Here is a 17,625-nt window from a genome sequence, read left to right as displayed (position 1 = left end):
CTGCCTAACAGACATCAGCCTTCTCCCAAAGGAAGGTGACCTTGCCTGGAACAATCCACTCTCTGTTAGAAACATCCTTTTCCCACCCCGTTCTGCCTAACAATGTCTTTTCCTCTATACAGCTCCTGGGAGCACCTTTCTATGTGTTAGATGGGATGCTGACTGATTCATGAATCGTTGCTGAATAAAGGCAATTAAATCTTCAGATTTACTCAGTTGAATTGTGTTTTTTAACAATCACTGAAAGAAACCCCATAGATTAAACAGTCACTTTTTCTGTCCCCTCAACCTGCTGGCAACCACTAATCTACTTTCTGTCTCTATGGATTTTCCGACTTCAAACACTTTATACAATTGGAATCATACAATATGAGGCCTTTCGTGTCTGGCTTCTTCTACTTAGCATGTTTTCAAACTTCATCCATGCTGTAATATGTATCAATACCTCCTTTTTTGTTTTTATAAGAATGCCTGACTTTTTCATGCCTTAAGAAATCCATAAAACAACATGGAGGCAAGATAGGGGAGAGATAGAATGAGAATTTGGGCTTACAAGGTTCAACTGTATAGAACTGGGAATTATATTCAATATCCTATGACAAACCATAATGGAAAAGAAAATGAAAAAACATGCCACTTTGCTGCACAAAAGAAATTAACAACATTGTTAATCAACTATACTTCAATTTTTTAAAAAATTTAAAAAAGTGATCCATAAAACACATGCAAACAAATGACTCTTTCAGTGATAAGGATTTGCGATTTCAAGGATCTATCCAGGAATATTTCAAACAATGGAATATAAGGTAAGAAAAGATCCTGGCCTTCACAGTCTGATACAGAAGTAGGCATTTTCTAACAGCAACAAAACTCAACTTTAGGTGGTCTGTTATTAATACAAGTATAAATTCACTCAGAAAAGCCCATTATACTATAGCCATCATTATTAAGATGACCACCACTGTTAGTCAAAGTCCAGAGTTCTCTTACTTCATCAAGCTCTAATGAAATGAAATAGCCTTTTTGGATCAAGTCTTTTTCTCTTCCAGAGATTTCCTAACTGCTTGCTCAGTCTACATCAACTCTTCTGTCTCTGTGCTTTACGGATAAAAAGCTCAAGTCTACACAGGTCTTGCTGAGACTGACACTGAGATATTGATGTCACTGACATTTCCTCAGCCCCACTCCCCAGAGAGATCAACCAAACTCCATCAGAGTAGACGCCAGACAGTGCTGGGCCCCCCAAGAAAGTGGCAGCAAATGTTTGGATATTGGATGTTTGTTGTGAAATCGGCTCTGAGAGTTTGGATCTTTTCTGCTCTGAAGACTTCAAGTGATTTATTTATTTTTTCTAAGGATAATATGAGACTGTGTATCATTAATACTGTCAGAGGCTTTCACTTGGATTAACAATGATGGCTCATCATCAATTTAGATGAGATACTGCCAGGTTTCCCTCTAGTTCTGCAAATGACTTAGTAATGGGAGAATACAGAGCATCTTGAGAGTAAATATTTCACACCTTCTTCTCACCCACACCCTCTGTCATATACGCAATCCTGGCTGTTTCCCAAGGGGCAGGAAAACTGGGACAGAAACTGGTCTTGGACTCTCCTTTCAATCACAAACTCATCTTCTACCTCTGTATCACTGGATGTTAGGGCTGACTGGGTTTTGGAACTGTCTTTACATCTCCAGTATATGCTTTACATGAAAAAAATTAATTTTAGTAAAATACGTATAAACTTTCTGTCTTTAACCACTTTTAAATGTACAGCTAAGTAGTGTTAAATTACTAAGTGTGGAAAATTCTTAATTCCAGAAAAACATCTGCTTCATTAACTATACTAAAGCATTTGACTGCTGGATCACAATAAACTGGAAAATTCTGAAAGAGATGGGAATACCAAACCAACTGACCTGCCTCCTGAGCAATCTGTATGCAGGTCAAGAAACAACAGTTAGAACCAGACATGGAACAACAGACTGGTTCCAAATCGGGAAAGGAGTCAAGGCTGTATACTGTCACCCTGCTTATTTAACTTCTATGCAGAGTACATTGTCAGGAAGCATTTAACAGGAGGCTTCCTGTGTACTGTTTTGGATCTGTCAGGAACCCTTTGGTCCTTATTAATTCCTGAATATTCAGGAATTAAGAGGAGAGGCATGTCTCCCCGCCTCCCCCCCCACCCGAGGAATCTAGGCATTTCCTTTGTTAGTTTCTCATTATGGTGCTAAGTGCCCTCTTCTCTCTTTAATAGGGATCGCCTTGTGTTTTCTAAGTCTGGAATTTTAGTCTTTATCTTTGCTAAGAATAACTACCTTGTAAGACAGTATATATGCCCACACCATACTGATTAAAACACCTTTGCTCCATCAGAGCTTGGGTCCCCATGTCTTTCTTTCTTTCTTTCTCTCTTTCTCTCTCTCTCTCTATATATATATCTATTTCTGGCTGATTCCCTGGAGCGCATAACCCAGGGAATATTAGCCTCTTTCCTTCTTTCACTCTCTCATTGTCGACTCTGGACCACCAGGTTCCGGTCCAATAAAGGACCAACAAGTGGCGCCCAGAAACAGGGACTTGGTACATGTGGATTCAGACGGAGTAACCCCAGAGGGCCTACTGAGGCTGGTAAGCACTAAGACATGGGTCAATCGGCTGGAAAGCCGATTCTTTTCTACTTTACTTTATCACTTATTTAAAGTTCAGGGATTTTCAGTTCCACTCCAGCAAACAGAGGCTTGCCTTCAGACAGTGGTTGAATGTAACCCTTGGTTCCCTGATGAAGGTAGTTTTGATTTAGAAATTTGGCATCAGGTCAAAGAGAATGTTGAATGAGCCATCAGACAGGGAAAAAACATTCCGATAGATTTCTGGTCCCTATGGGCTCTCATTGAAGCCGTGATTCTGCCATTACAAGGTAATTCTAGCCCTCCTGATATTCGGCAACAGGCAGAACACTTATTACATGAATATGAATTAGAAGATGATGTCTTACAAAAGGCCCAATTAGAACAACATAAGATATTTCAGAATTTTCCTACTAACCCTGCCCTGGTTGCTCCAAGTGCTCCTCTCCTGCCATCGGACACAAATCCCAAAGTCTCTAGGAACTGCTATTTCCCATACTGTATTTGAAAAAAAAAAGAAAGAAAGAAAAGAAAAGAGAAAAAAGCTATAAGAGTACATCATCACCCTGCCGGACAGGATGAAGCACAAGCTGGAATCCAGATTGCTGATAGAAATAGCAATAACCTCAGATATGCAGATGACACCACCCTTATGGCAGAAAGTGAACAGGAACTATACAGCCTCTTGATGAAAGTGAAAGAGAGTGAAAAAGCTGGCTTAAAACTCAACATTCAAAAAATGAAGATCATGGCATCCTGTCCCATCACTTCATGTCAAACAGATGGGGAAACAATGGAAACAGGGACAGCCTTTATTTTCGTGGGCTCCAAAAATCACTGCAGATGGTGACTGCAGCCATAAAATTAAAAGACACTTGCTCCTTGGAAGAAAAGCTATGACAAACCTAGACAGCATATTAAAAAGCAGAGACATTACTTTGCTGACACAATTGAGCTACTGAACTGAACTGAAGTAGTGTTAAGTACATTCATATTGTTGTGTGACCAACCTCCAGAACTTTTTTCATCTTGCAACACTGAAACTCTGTACTCATTACATATCCCTATTTCCTTCTTCTCCAGGCCATTTCAAACTATTCTACTTCCTATCTCTCTAAATTTGACTACTCTGGTTATCTCATATACTACATGGCAGGATACAATATTCATCTTTTTGTGACTGGCTTATTTCACTTAGCATATCATCTTCAAGGTTCATCCACGCTGTAGCATATGTCAGAATTTCCTGCCTTTCTAAGGTTGAACAATATTTCATTGTATGTACGCATATGCAACAGTTGGTTTATTCATTTGTCTGTCAGTGGACACTTGGGTTGCTTCTACATTTTGGTTATTGTGAATAATGCTGCTGTGAACCTGCTATACAAATATTTGAGAGTCTGCTTACAAAGCTTTTGTGTGTGTGTGTGTGTGTGTATATATATAGTATTTAGAAGTGGAATTGCTATATCATATGATGACTATATCTAACGTTTTGAGGAATCTCTATAACTCTTTTCCCTAGCAGCTATAGCATTTTACTTTTCCACAGAGCACAAGGGTTTCAATTTCTCCATGTCCTTGTCAACAACTTTCTTTCCTTCTCTTCTTCCTTTGTCTCTTTCCCCCTTTCTTCCCTCATCCCTCCCTTCCTGTTTTTGATAGTAGCCATCCTAATGGGTGTTTAATATATTCTTTCCAAATATTTTTTTTAGTATTCATTTCAGGGTTTCCATAATTCCATAGTAGTAGTTTACTCACCAAGTCATGTCTGACCCTTGTGACCGCACAGACCGTAGCCTGCCAGGCTCCTTTATCCATGGGATTCTCCAGGCGAGAATACTGGAGTGGGTTGCCATTTACTTTTCTTGAGATCTTTCCAACCCAGGAATCAAACCCGGGTTTCCTGCATTGCAGGCAGATTATTTATTAACTGAACTATGAGGGAAGAAGCCATAATTCCATAAATGATGAAAAATTGTTGGCCACTGAGAATTGAAATAGTTTTGAAATCAAAACTGCCTTTTGATCCTGTAATAATGTTTTAGAAAAAAAAAAAGAGTTCTGCTAAAAAAGTGATACCTATTGATTTAGACCAGAGAAGGAAATGGCAACCCACTCCAGTATTCTTGTCTGGGGAATCCCATGGACAGAGGAGCCTGGCGGCTACAGTCCATGAGTCACAAAGAGTTGGATATGACTGAGCACACATGCACACAGGCACTGACTTAGACCAAGCAACTCTTCATTTTACTTGAGAATGAAGTTTGTTTCATTCAAATGAAAAAAAAAAAAAAAAAAAAAAACCTCAAAAGACAAACTCCACCAATTATTAGGCTCTTACTTGGTGCAGGCCTAATGAGGCGTACATCACCTCATTTATTCTCCATGACAACCCATGAAAGAGATGCATTAGCTCATATTCACAGTTCAGCAATTAGTGAAGCTGGAAGGAGCTACAGGTCCCATGGCTAGAAAATGCCAGAGTTGGGATGTGAACCTGAGTTGTGATTCCAAAAGCTGTACTGGCTCTTTCCGGTAGGTCATATAGGACAAATATATCCAGATAGTGAGTCTCTTCCAACTTGAGCAAACACCAACTCTAGCTCTGAATCCAAGTAACATAGTCCCTATACTCAAAACACTGCCTGCAGACAATTTCCAACCAAAAGGAAAGGGCTATAAAGCATCAGTCTTCTGGTTCTAACCTTACTCTGCTACCTCACCGACAACCAAACAGAAGAATCCAGTTGATCACACACCTTGCTACCCTCACCCTTAATGTTGCATTTAAAACCCCTTGCCCAAAAGCCATCAAGAAGTTCAGGTCTTCTGAGCATTAGCTGCCCATCCTCCTTGCTTGTTGCTTAGTCACTAAGTTATGTTGGACTCTTGTGACCCCATGGTCTATAGCCCATCAGGCTCCTCTGCTCATGGGATTTCCCAGGCAAGAATACTGGAGTGGGCTGCCATTTTCTTCTCCAGAGGATCTTCCTGATCCAGGGATTGAACCTGTGTCTCCTGAATTGGCTGATGGATTCTTTACCATTGAGCCACCAGAGAAGCCCATTGTCCTTGCTTGGCACCCTACGTATAGATGATATACTTCCCTTCACCATACACACACGAAAGCTATAAAGATATTCAGTCTCTAAAAGAGTGGCTAGTTCAACTGTGACATTTTAAAGAACTCATGGATCTCATATTTCTTTAATTATATCACTATTAGTGCTGATTCAAAAGGAGTCTGCTCTGTGTTGACAGTAAAGAAAGCCCTTCCCAGCCGTAAGTTTCTAAGAACAGAGGGACATACAGTAATTGAACTAAAGGGGGGATGAAAAATTCAATTATTAAATAATAAATTGTTTTCTATACATTGAGGAAAGTTGTTTTTAAATGTTTAATTACTAAAAATGAGTTAATGATACTAGATTTTCAGGAATCTTTCTAATGAATGGTGTAACTTTACTAAAACAGTCTCTTTTTTCCCTTAACTAGTCCATCTTTAAAACAGTCTATCTTTTTACTCTATTAGTAAAATTTGTTAAAAACAAAAATATGAAGGTACTTCATAATTATAAATTTTCCAAACTCATGTCATTTCTGATAAATCTAAAACTAAAGTAATTTCTGTGTTGAATAGTTTTCTTTCGCTTCCAGAAAGTAAATCACTCTGCAAGGTTTGGAGATGTCAGTGAACATGACACTGTTAGTTCCTCAACTATCTTGCCCTCATTTGGCCTTCCAATAAATCAGATTCCTGCTGAAGTTTCAAACATTTTAAAAAATGAAAATAATGTTTTTGAAATTTCTAAAGAATGATGGATTGATAAGAAAAAAAAAAGCCAGTTTACTGCAAATGGCCTTATCTATGTGCAATGTACTTGTTCTGAGGAGATGGAGCTCCTCTGGGGACCATGAAGACCACAGCTACCCAGAGGCCAACATTCCAGCCTCAGGTTCCATCTGGTACTGAGCTGGGGGCTGATGGTCACAAATTGAGGCATAAAAAATGAGTTAGAAGCTCTGATTCAAATGTTTGATTCTTCCATCTTATGCTTAGTAGGATCTGGGACAAGGAACTTCTTGGGACTTCAGTTCTCATCTGTAAAAATACCTATTCTTGTGGGACTCAAATGATGCACTGTAGGAAAGTATTTTGTAAGCTGTAAATATGATAGAAATTCAAGGTTATAATATTAAGGGCTTATAAATATAAAGGCAGTTGTGACAAGCAAAAGAATTAATGAGATTTCTGTGACTCAACTTTAGACAATTTACATAAAGATTTTATAGCACAGCCTCAGTCCATGTTGTTTAATATGGTTGATCAGAAGAATCACCTGAGGGAAATGTGTGATACCTTTTTGTCATATAGCCACTAAGTCTCTAAGTATTAAGAGTCTATTTCAAAGCATGATCATTAGGAATTCAACAATGCAGAACTGATAGAGATGATAAATAAAATGTAGTGGAAAAATGAATGCATTATCTTTAAAAATGAATCTGATCATTTTTCAGTTTTTAAGTTTGCTAATCTTTTAATTAGGGCTTTCCTGGTGGCTCAGACTATAAAGAATCTGCCTGCAATGCAGGAGATCTGGGTTTAATCTCTGGGTAGGGAAGATCCCCTGGAGCAGGGAATGGCAACCCACTCCAGTATTCTTGCCTGGGAAATCCTACAGACAGAGGAGCCTGGTGAGCTACAGTCCACAAGGTCACAAAGAGTCAGACATGACTGGGAGACTAACACTTTCACAATCTTTCAATTAAAACATCCTTAAAAATGTGATGGGTTTTTTAGCAAATAAAAAAAACCCCTTCAAAGTCTTTAAAAATATATTGAATTTATTTTGCAACTGGCACAGGCAGAGAACAAATAGCCAGCCAATCCAGGAAAGTTCTGGTTTTCCTGGGATGACCCTGGATTAAATTCAAAGCCTGGTACACACTTCCTCCAATGCTGGAATATTATGAACTACATAGCTTGAATGCAGTTTATTTTACTTGATTATACTGTCTAATTTTACTTGACTGACTTAGTTTGCTGTTCTTAGCTCAAGCTCCACCACCTTGAAGCTGTATGATTTAACTGAAACAGGTTACTTAACTTCTTTCTCTCTGGTGTAAAATGAAACCCATAGCCACATCTCCCAGGATGACTGTGAGGAATAAATGAAATAATGTGTAGGAAACTTAATAAATGAAAGCTATTTCCTAAGTTGATCTGAATTTTGGATAAGTTATTTCCACCTCATATTTCAATTCTCAGTTATAAGAGCTAAAAGACCCTCAGGGTCTCCTAGTCCAACCACTCTCAGGGATGCACCATAGGGGAAGCTTGATGCCCTCTGCAGAGGAGTCCCAGAGTAAGCCCGGACTGCTAGGCCCTTCTTCCCCATCTGGGGACATTCCCATCTCTCCATCTCTCGGTTACAGAAAGATGATCAATACAGCAGTGCTGTCTCTGAAGGAATAGCATTGGCTCCACTGGCTTCTGGTTGGGACACTGTTACTGGCATGGAGATGTCTCTGAAGGGGACTTAGCCATCCCAGCCCTCTCCTGTCACATGCCAGCCATCATTCCACTTCTCCATTAAAGTCCTGCAATGACTTTTAAGAACAGAGAGTAGAATGGTGGGGACCAGGGCCTGGAGGTGGTGGGTAAGTTGGAAAGATGTTGTTTATAGGTATGAACTTGCAAATAGTAGATAAATAAGTTGTGGAGATCTAATGCACAGCATAGTGATCATGGTCAATAATACTGTATTACCAACTTCAAAGTTGCTGAGACTAGATCTTGATTGTTCTCACCCCCAAAAGAAATAATTATGTGACATGTCAGAGCTATTAGCTAATACTACTGTAGTAATTGGATTGTAATATATAAACTAACACCTTTTATACCTCAAACTTACAAAATGTATTAATCTGATTATCTAAAAAACAAAGAAATAAACCAACCCCAAACCCTGCAATTACTCCCTTCCACCTTTAGGATCCAGCCCAGTGCCCTCAGTCCAGGTGGGTTTTCAGGGAGTCCCCTCCCACTGGCATGGACTCATCATCCATCTCCAGCCTCATTTCATACGTACAAATGGGCCTCAGTCTCCAATTCTTGGAGTTCACTCTAATCCCTTTACATCTATCCCAGCTTAGCTTTTCAGTTTTTTTTTCAACTACGCAGGGACAGGCTGATCTCCTTCCTGAACTTGTTTTCTTGAAATCTACTACTTTGATTTGGGAAAGAGCCTTTAAATGATTGTGCATGTGTTCACAAATTTACCTTTTGCAACATTTTGGTTCTGCAAAGTCCTAAATGCTTCCCTCTAAATGTCCCTTCACCCTTCCTGTATATTCTTCAAACCGCCAGAGGAAGAAGAACAAGATTTTCTATGAAGAAAAAGATTTTCTATGAAGAACAAGAAGAACTATGATGCCCAGGAGAAGGCAAGGTTGCACTTGAGTTCATCCAAGAGTACCTTCTGACAACAGGGAGTGTGAACAATGGTCCAAATTTCAGCAGGGGTGTGTGTGTGGGGGGGGGCAGTGCAGTGGCCCTCAGCTGCTATTTGCACTCACTGGAGGAAATGAAAATTCTACAGTTAATGAATAATTCCCTTTTAAAGTGTAAATGAATAAAATGAGCTCTGCTAACTCCTACCTTAATAGAACTTTATTTCACAGAATTTCAAAATAGGATTTATTCGGGTCATTTAAAAATGTTCTCAGAGCAACAATTCTAGAGCAGCACTGTAGGGAGCAGGATGAATATTCCAAGAGGAAAAGTGAAACAAAGGGAAATATGAACTTTCCAATTTCTGTGATTTTTTTTTGTATTGGTATTCTTACTGTCTCAAACAATATCATACTAACAGCTTGGCAAAGGCTGACTTTCTCACGCTGACAAACATGGATGCAAACAATGTAACTCCAACAGTCTGGGAAGCATCATGTCTGACTAGCTCTGGAAGTACTTGAGAGAGTAGCCACGACACCACTCATCTGACACATGTTACACTCGACAGGTGAACGTGTCTTACAACGATGGGTCTCCCTGCGGAGGCAAGCATCAATCACCACCGCCACAAATGTGGCTAGGACACTGGTCCGCGGGCTGAGCAATTTATATGGATCGTTTTGTGCAGTCACAATGATGCTGTGCATTGGATATTACTGTTGGACCCATTTTATGGATGATAAAGTTGAAGCATAAATAACTTGCCCAGGAGCATATGAACACAGTCTGACTGCAGTGCTGTTTGCTTTGACACTGCTCTACACCGACTCTCCACTGTGAATGGCCCCCATCACTGTCAGACAAGGTGGTCGAGCAGAAAGAAGGGAAGGGCGTGTGGTCGACTGATCTCTCTCTCATCTGGCGACTAGAAATCTGCAGTTGGATGGTGAAGAGACTTGCCCTGGACCAGATCAATGACTGATGTCACAGCCAGGATGAGAAACAGGGCTCCCGCATGTATCTGAGGACGTTTCTCCTCACCTCAGGCTGCTACAGCTTAGAAACTTCACCTTTTCAAACATGAACAACACAGATCCCACTCCACACAGTAAGATGTTAATAAGTTCCAATGTACTAATGGATTTAAGATAAAAATATCCCTTAAAAAATTGCATAGGCAAACCTCCTTTGATGTGGCATTTGGGGAATTAAATGGAAAAGGCAGGAATAAGAGCGCGTGGCACGCTTAGAGCAATCCTCTATAAAAGGCCTATACCCCCACCACGCTGCCCTTGCCTTACTGATTTTGTTCTTCCTGAGATGTTAATATCACCATGGCAACAAGAATATGCTTCGTGAATTAGCCACATGGTGACTTTCCCATAACTCACATTCCTTTGCTAAATGCTCCCCAATCTTCATTTTCATTCCAAAGGAGGTTTATATAACCCATTAAAAAAGTATCTTTAATGCTACTGAGTCTATATTAGGAGATAAACACTGTATTATATTTGAAAACACATATCAATAAAAATGAATGTGTGTGTGTGTTGGCTCAACCCAAGTTGAGGAATGACATCTATTAAAAAAATAGGACTGTAGAATGCAGGGAAAATATTTTTTTAAACTGTATTTGCAATGACAGCGCCACACAAACCATAGCAAAGTCTCCAGAAGCCCTGGACCCTTATAAAAACATGACAAAAAGTCACCTTCCTGCTGGAGCTACGCTCAACTCTTCTCCTTCTCCATGTGTGAGTAGCTGATGCCCATTCCTAGGCTGTCTGGCAGTGGCCTTGATAGCTCATAAACTGAGGCATTACTTCAAACATCCTTAACCGAACAAAACTTGGCAGCAGCTCTTGGTGACTAACCCTTTGTCCTAGGTTTGTCTTCCAAGGTCAACTATGCTGCTCAGTTGGAAATCAATTTGCCCCTCAGTGTCTGAGAGTCAATACCTGTGTTTGGTGCACCTGCCTATACATCTCTTAGAATTCCATGGATTTCTCATCTTCATTAATGCAGCTCATATCAGTTTGGGAAGTGGGACCCTGACACCATGTTGAAGCTCAGTCTGAAATTCTGACAGATCAGGAAGAGGACTGGGGCTTGAAGAAAGCAGGTTTAAACAGGTACTGGGTGCCCAGGAGTAGTGGATAAGGAGGCCTGAAAGTTATTTGTTCATTCATTCTTGAATTCAATAAATATAGGGTTGGCCAAAAAGTTCATTAAGATTTTTCCATAATGTGTTACGGAAAACCTCGAATGAACTTTTTGGCCCACCCAATATAATAGTCCTTCCCAGGGCTAGGTGCTGGGTTACATGCCAGGAATTCCAAAATGTGTTGTAACACATAAATCTGCCCTTGAGGAGCTCCAAGTCTTGCAGGGAGGCAAAGCACAGCGTGCGGGAGGCCTACTTCATGATACTTCTGCTTCAGCTTGAATAGGATTGTTCAGATAATGCACATACATTAAAGAACTAGGGGAGCGTCTGTGTTGTATGGTTGAGCATTTTGGGGCCTCAACAATTTAATAGCGTCAGGACAGTGGGTTAATTGAGTCTGAACTATAAGCTAGTCTGAACTAGCTTATAGCAGAAGCGCTTTAATATTTCCTAGGTGGAATTTAACTGAGAAAGGAAATCTGATAATGTTTATCCATGGACATTGTGCTGACCCCACGTCGACCTCTTATTTGGGCTGAATGTAAAATCTGACACTTGTATGTTACCATCAATGGGATTAGTAATTCAACTGTCTAAAACCACTGCTCTCACTTTAATCAAAAATTAAGATGCTTTAGATAAAGTAGCCTTTCTTCTGACTTAACTGAGTTCCAAAAGTGGCCAAACCTCTGCTAAAACTGTTCAAAACGTCTAGAAAGGCAGTACAACTGGACATGTTAACTGCGACACACATGCCAAGATCTATCACATGCAATCGGAACATCACACAGCTGAATAGCTGAGCCACAGTCTCTCAGCATCCCTGGACAGGGTGCCTTCACAGATGGAGATTTAGGCTGTATAGGATAGTAGGAATTGAACCTTTTGAAATGTAGTTACTAAAGATAGTATCAACTATAAAACTCACCATTCTTCACTAAGTTTTCTTTTCTTTTTTTAGCTGTACTGTGTGGCATGCAGGATCTTAGTTCCCTGACTAGGGATTGAACCTATGTCCCCTGCAACGGAAGCACAGAAGTCTCAACCACTGGACACCAAGGAAGTCCCCCAAACTCGCTATTCTTAACAGAAGGATTCACATGGTACATAAATTGTATTTGAGCTATTTCACACACAAAGTGATTCTATAGATAATTAATATTTCCTTTGTCAAAAAGTGAAAACTATATAACCCAGCTTCCCTTTCTATTAATACTATATGTATCAAAGTCCTTAGAGATTACATTTATTCTCCAGTTGTATTCACTAGTCTTTTTTAGCTGCTTGGTAATGTTTACTTTTCCTTTTTCATTCTTACATGTCTTTGTAAACCTCCTGAAATCCTTCTGGAAACAAATGAGGTATTACACTCAAACACATAAAATCCCTAATCCTTTCAGAGATCAAAAACAAAAAGTACTACCTACCAAGACCAATAGAAGGATATTTTATTCAATTATCTTCCCCAAATGGGAAGGTAAATAATAATTTACAAGAGAAAGGTCAATGACAAGAGTGAAGATTAAGTTAGGTGGTCCATCACATTTGATGAAAAAACTCTTAGCCAGCAAAGTATTCATCTATCTTCTTCAATCAATAAAAAGGAATTTTGCAGGCATCCAATAATATAATTTGGCTTTTACTTACTAAAGTGCATAAATGCTCCTGACTGGAATGACAATCAGTAGCAGCTCTGGTGTGTCTTAGTCACATTCTCTTTCCCAAGAGAGCCAGGATAATTTGCTAAGAGAGCAAGGGTCACGCATAAATTCAGATGATGTCAAGGCCATCTCAGCACACAAACGCAGACAGCAAAGTGTGCTGACGCTGCACTGCAGTATTCAGCGCTTACTCTATTTACTCCCTGCAGCAGACCCACGAGGCTGAACAGGTCTCCGTGGATAATCCAAAAGGAAATATTTAAGATGTCAGACAGGATATCTTACATATACATGGCAGAATTACAATACAAAAGCCAAAATTTACATCATAATAAAAATCTAAGGAAAGGTATTAATGGGACAGGTAAGTATGCTGTAAAGCAGTTACCATCACTGATACTAGGGGCATACATGTGCCACTGGCTAGGATCTGCTTTCTTGCTGCCTAAATTAGCTAGCACCACAAAGAAGCATAGAAAGCAATCCGTTCTATTGTGTTCTCCCTTTAGTCACACCATGTTTGGTCCTGCCTCCTATTGGCTTTGGACATGTACATGGACTGCATGCAGGAAATGATTCCAGAAGGGTGACTCCCCACTGCTACCCCCACTTCTCTTTGCCAGCAGGTAGCTATCCATTCTTGAGGTCATGCTCTCAGCCCATCAAGAACCTCAAGACTGTATCTGCCTTTCTTCAGTGATCTGTCACAACCAGGAAGCAGACATCACGGCCTCCCTCAGACAATGGTGGCTGCTGTTGTTTTTTGCTAATCAATACCTCTATCTCAACCTGGTTCCTGAAGAATATGATATATGGTTATGATTTGCAGCTAGTTCTTAGCAACTGAGGCTTACTGATCCTTTATTGTTTTGACCAGGCAAAATCGGATCCTATCTGTGTTCCAGGGCATCTTACTTTCACCTGCTATTTCTGCTACATCCCTGAGAGAACTCTGACCGAGGAAGACCCTGCTTAAGGTGGGAAGGGAGAGGACTCTGTAACACAAAAGGCTAGATGCTGGATTATTACATATTACTAGAGATTTGGAACGCAAATGTGTTTGTGGAGGCAACTAGCACTTGCTTCTGATTAAGCTCTTTATGAAGACCAGTCCAGCTCAGACCTCCTACAACAAGCCATCCATCAGCCACTGCAGAGGGGAGCATGGGCTTTCCAGTGTGAGCAACAGTCCAGGCATCCTAGTAAGTACAATCAAATTCTGCCGCAGCCTTTAGCTCAGAATGCTACGAGGCCTCACTAATTAGGAATGACTGGGAGTAAATGCTTTTTTCAATCAGCAAAAGGTCTGAAATTTAACATTTTAAACAAAGGCACAATGCGACTGTCTTAAATCACATATGGTAATTCAGACAAGGTTAACAACAAGGGTCTGAGGTCTCCACTGATCTTTAACCGATAAATTAGCATCATTTGTAATTACCATAGTCATTGTTTCAATGTAAATGGATGCTTTGGAATTGCTTGAAGGAGGCTGAAAATACTGTAATTTGTCCTCTTAAATTGCTTAAACATTGTCCCAATCTTCTTATTTTCAGCAGCATCAGGAAATTTCTGAACAGTGGCATCAAAACAAACTTCAAACACTACCCTGATGTGAATTTTCCAAATGTCCTAATTAGAAGACGTGACTTAATGAGGTTTTCTGTGAGTTAGAGAAATGAAACCGGAAGACTGCATCTTATAGACAGGAGGTTTTTTCACATCAGCATGCCCTGTTTATACATGACTTAGAGAAGGGCTTAACTTTGTCATTCTAAATGCTACACAAGCCCTTGGGTCTGCTGAAACCCAAGGATGCTATTCAGGCAATAAGAACACACACAGCTATAGAGTGACAAGAGCTGCCTTATTTAAACTGACAAAAGCTTTCAGCAGGTTGAAGACAATCGGATAGGAAATAGCTTGTATGTTAGTACAATGTTAGTTCTTATTAATTTTTATAGGAGTAACGAATTATAAGAAGGATGAGAAAAATGAACCCCTAAAATCATCAGAGTGAGACAGATGGAGGGGTGAAGAGCTTTGGGGCTGAAATTCTGCCTTTTCTCATTTGCTAGCTCTATCATCTGGACCAGCTATTTCTTGTCTCTAAGTCTTGGTTTCCCCTTCTGTAAAACAGGGACAAAAACACTTTTCTTGACATAAGAATACACAAAGAGATACATATAATAAGAATACATAAAGAGATACATATAAGAAATAAAAGTGCTCAGCTTGGCATCTGCTCCAAAGATGGCATTACTTTTACGGCTGCTACAACCACTATTAGTACTAGTGTTGTTAGGGGAAGCACACTGATTGAAACCGCCCACCCTGGCCAGGCACCATAGTAACCATTTGCATGAGTTGTTTCATGACAGGAGATCCTGATAAGGAATTCGGAACTAGTAAGCCACCACCAGCCGGAAGAGTTCGGGAAAGGTCAAAAGGAGACCCCGTGTGTCTGTCCACTTCCCAGAATCCCTCTCGCTAGCATCCATCTTGGCTGAGAGATGCCAGCGCCACCAGGAAAGACTCTGAATTAGAATGATTGGCCAAAGACTACCCGGAAACTAATCCCATCACCATAAAACCCAAGACTGCGAGCCACGCGGAGCAGTTCTTCTGGGTTCCCTTACCCTCCTGCTCTCCACCGGGGTGCCCTTTCCCAATGAAATCTCTTGCTTTGTCAGCACACGTATCTCCTCAGACAACTCATTTCTGAGTGTTAGACGAGAGCCCAGTTTCGGGCCCTGGAAGGGGTCCCCCTTCCTGCAACAGTATTATGAATGTTCTCCCTACCTGGTCTATTGCCATTTCTCCCCTAACAAGTGAGGCTTTTAGCAAAAATAATACTTCAAATGCTATGTTCAAAATCACAGTGTTGCTGCTGCTGGTGATGATGTGTCAGACACCATGCTAAGTGTTCTCCACACTCGCCCATTTCTCAGTGAGCCAACGCAGGAGTGCTGATGCTATCTTATTGTTAGGATTTGTTATTTAATTTCACAATCCACCTTAACTTCATCTTATCAGTGAGGAAACTGATGGACAGAGAAAGAAAAGCTAAATCCAACACAGGAGCCCAGGGGGTCTGAATCCTGAGTCCCCATATCTGACCACTTCTACATTCTGCTTCCTACTTTGTTTCTATTCCTGATAATACTGTTGCTGACGATCAAGCCCAGCCCAAGACTGGTTTCTACATTCAGAACCCTGTTACTCTGGATGTCTGAGTTGCTGTTCAGGGGTACATGTGATACTGTAATTCCTTTCACTATGAATATGAGCTTATTCGCGTTACAGAATCTTGTTACACATTCTGAAAGTTTATAGGGGATAGAAGATAAGAGCAAAAGGCAGCCTCTATTACTTGGGTTCTGAGATTTGGGCCTCAAATCCAGTTCATTCCCATCTGGAAGATCAAGACCCTGATTTCTACAGCACTGTTAGTGCTATCAGACCCATTTCAAACACACTCAGAAATTTCAGCTTGGAGGGACAGCTTGCAGTTTCCAGATGTGATTATTTAAATCACATCTTCTATACGTCACTTATTTATCACACACCCCATCCCCACTTCTGATCTTGGTCTTCTTTTCCTGTTAGAAAATAGGCATACCTATCTACAAGCAAGAAAATGCACTAGGAAAAGTAGAAAAACATGGCTTCCACTGACTGGGAGGACCCTTGGAGGTCATCTGGCTTGACCTCCTCCTCATGTTGGGGGAGTAGGGTTAAGAATGAATCATTTCAAATGCTTTAAGGGCACGTCAGATTGCAGCGCTTACCCGTGCAGTGAAGTCCACGGCAGCTGCTCGGTTTAACAGCAATGTGGCTACGTTGATATTTCCATAGTGAGCAGCTATGTGGAGCGGAGTGAAGCCACTCTGGAAAGAAAACACAGCAGACGTTCAACTGATCCCTGTTGGCCTCTTGTCTGACACGTTAATACCACAACCCTGCCCAGATCAAAATGAGGAAGCAAAATATGCTGAGGTCCGCATTCCATTCTGTACTAGGTTTCTTTCCATTAGTGCCAATTGCTCATAGGATTTCAAAGGGATGCCAAACTCACAGGGAGAGGAATAGCCAGGAAGGAACCAAGGGTGGAGACTGAGCCGTTTTTGTAATCTGGGAGCAGAACTACACAGAAGCCAACATGTCCAAAAATTAAAATAGGGGTGACAAGAAATATCTTGATAGCTCATAGAAAGTTCGATGAGTACCACTGTTGTATTATTCATGGTAGAACTGTCCATTGAAACTGTCAAAATTTCACTAGTATTATAGATTCAATATAGAGTCAAATCAACTAACAGTAAAAGCCAATTTTAATGATAAAAGCAATTTGGGGGGAAGAGGTGCTATTACAATTGGTCTTGAATCACTGTGAATGCATTTCATAAAGAAATTGACAAGCTGGTCTCCTTATTAGCAAATGCCTATTCAATAACCCATTTTTCTGGATTGTTCATACCAAGATCATTTTACTTCCTTGAAAAATGCTAAAACATGCAGCAATTTACTTAGTCCCCAAAGATTTCAACCTTACAAGAACTAGATGCATTTCTAAGTCGTCAGCAAGCTTCTCAGCCATGCTAGCGGTCTGACTGACTCTTGTCAAGGGTGGGTCACAGGGTACCCTTCCGAGGTAACTTTCATTTTGCTGACACCACTGAGGGCGAGTGTCATGCAGAAAT

The 17,625-nt window shown here is 40.5% G+C and overlaps 1 protein-coding gene across 2 annotated transcripts in view; it reads right to left on the bottom strand.

Annotated features, from left to right (window-relative positions):
- Window positions 1-17,625, bottom strand: part of ANK3 (ankyrin 3) — a 374,580-nt gene that overhangs the window by 219,910 nt on the left and 137,045 nt on the right. For both annotated transcript variants that reach the window (XM_043476896.1, XM_043476897.1), the window contains exon 7: window positions 16,714-16,812. In XM_043476896.1, coding sequence (XP_043332831.1) covers window positions 16,714-16,812 — 99 coding nt within the window. The remainder of the gene's footprint in view (window positions 1-16,713; window positions 16,813-17,625) is intronic.

The sequence above is a fragment of the Cervus canadensis genome, chromosome 8 (assembly GCF_019320065.1).
Source record: "Cervus canadensis isolate Bull #8, Minnesota chromosome 8, ASM1932006v1, whole genome shotgun sequence".
NCBI lineage: Eukaryota > Metazoa > Chordata > Mammalia > Artiodactyla > Cervidae > Cervus > Cervus canadensis.
Note: the sequence above shows the minus strand (reverse complement) of the source record. Positions and strands in the feature narration are given on the sequence as shown.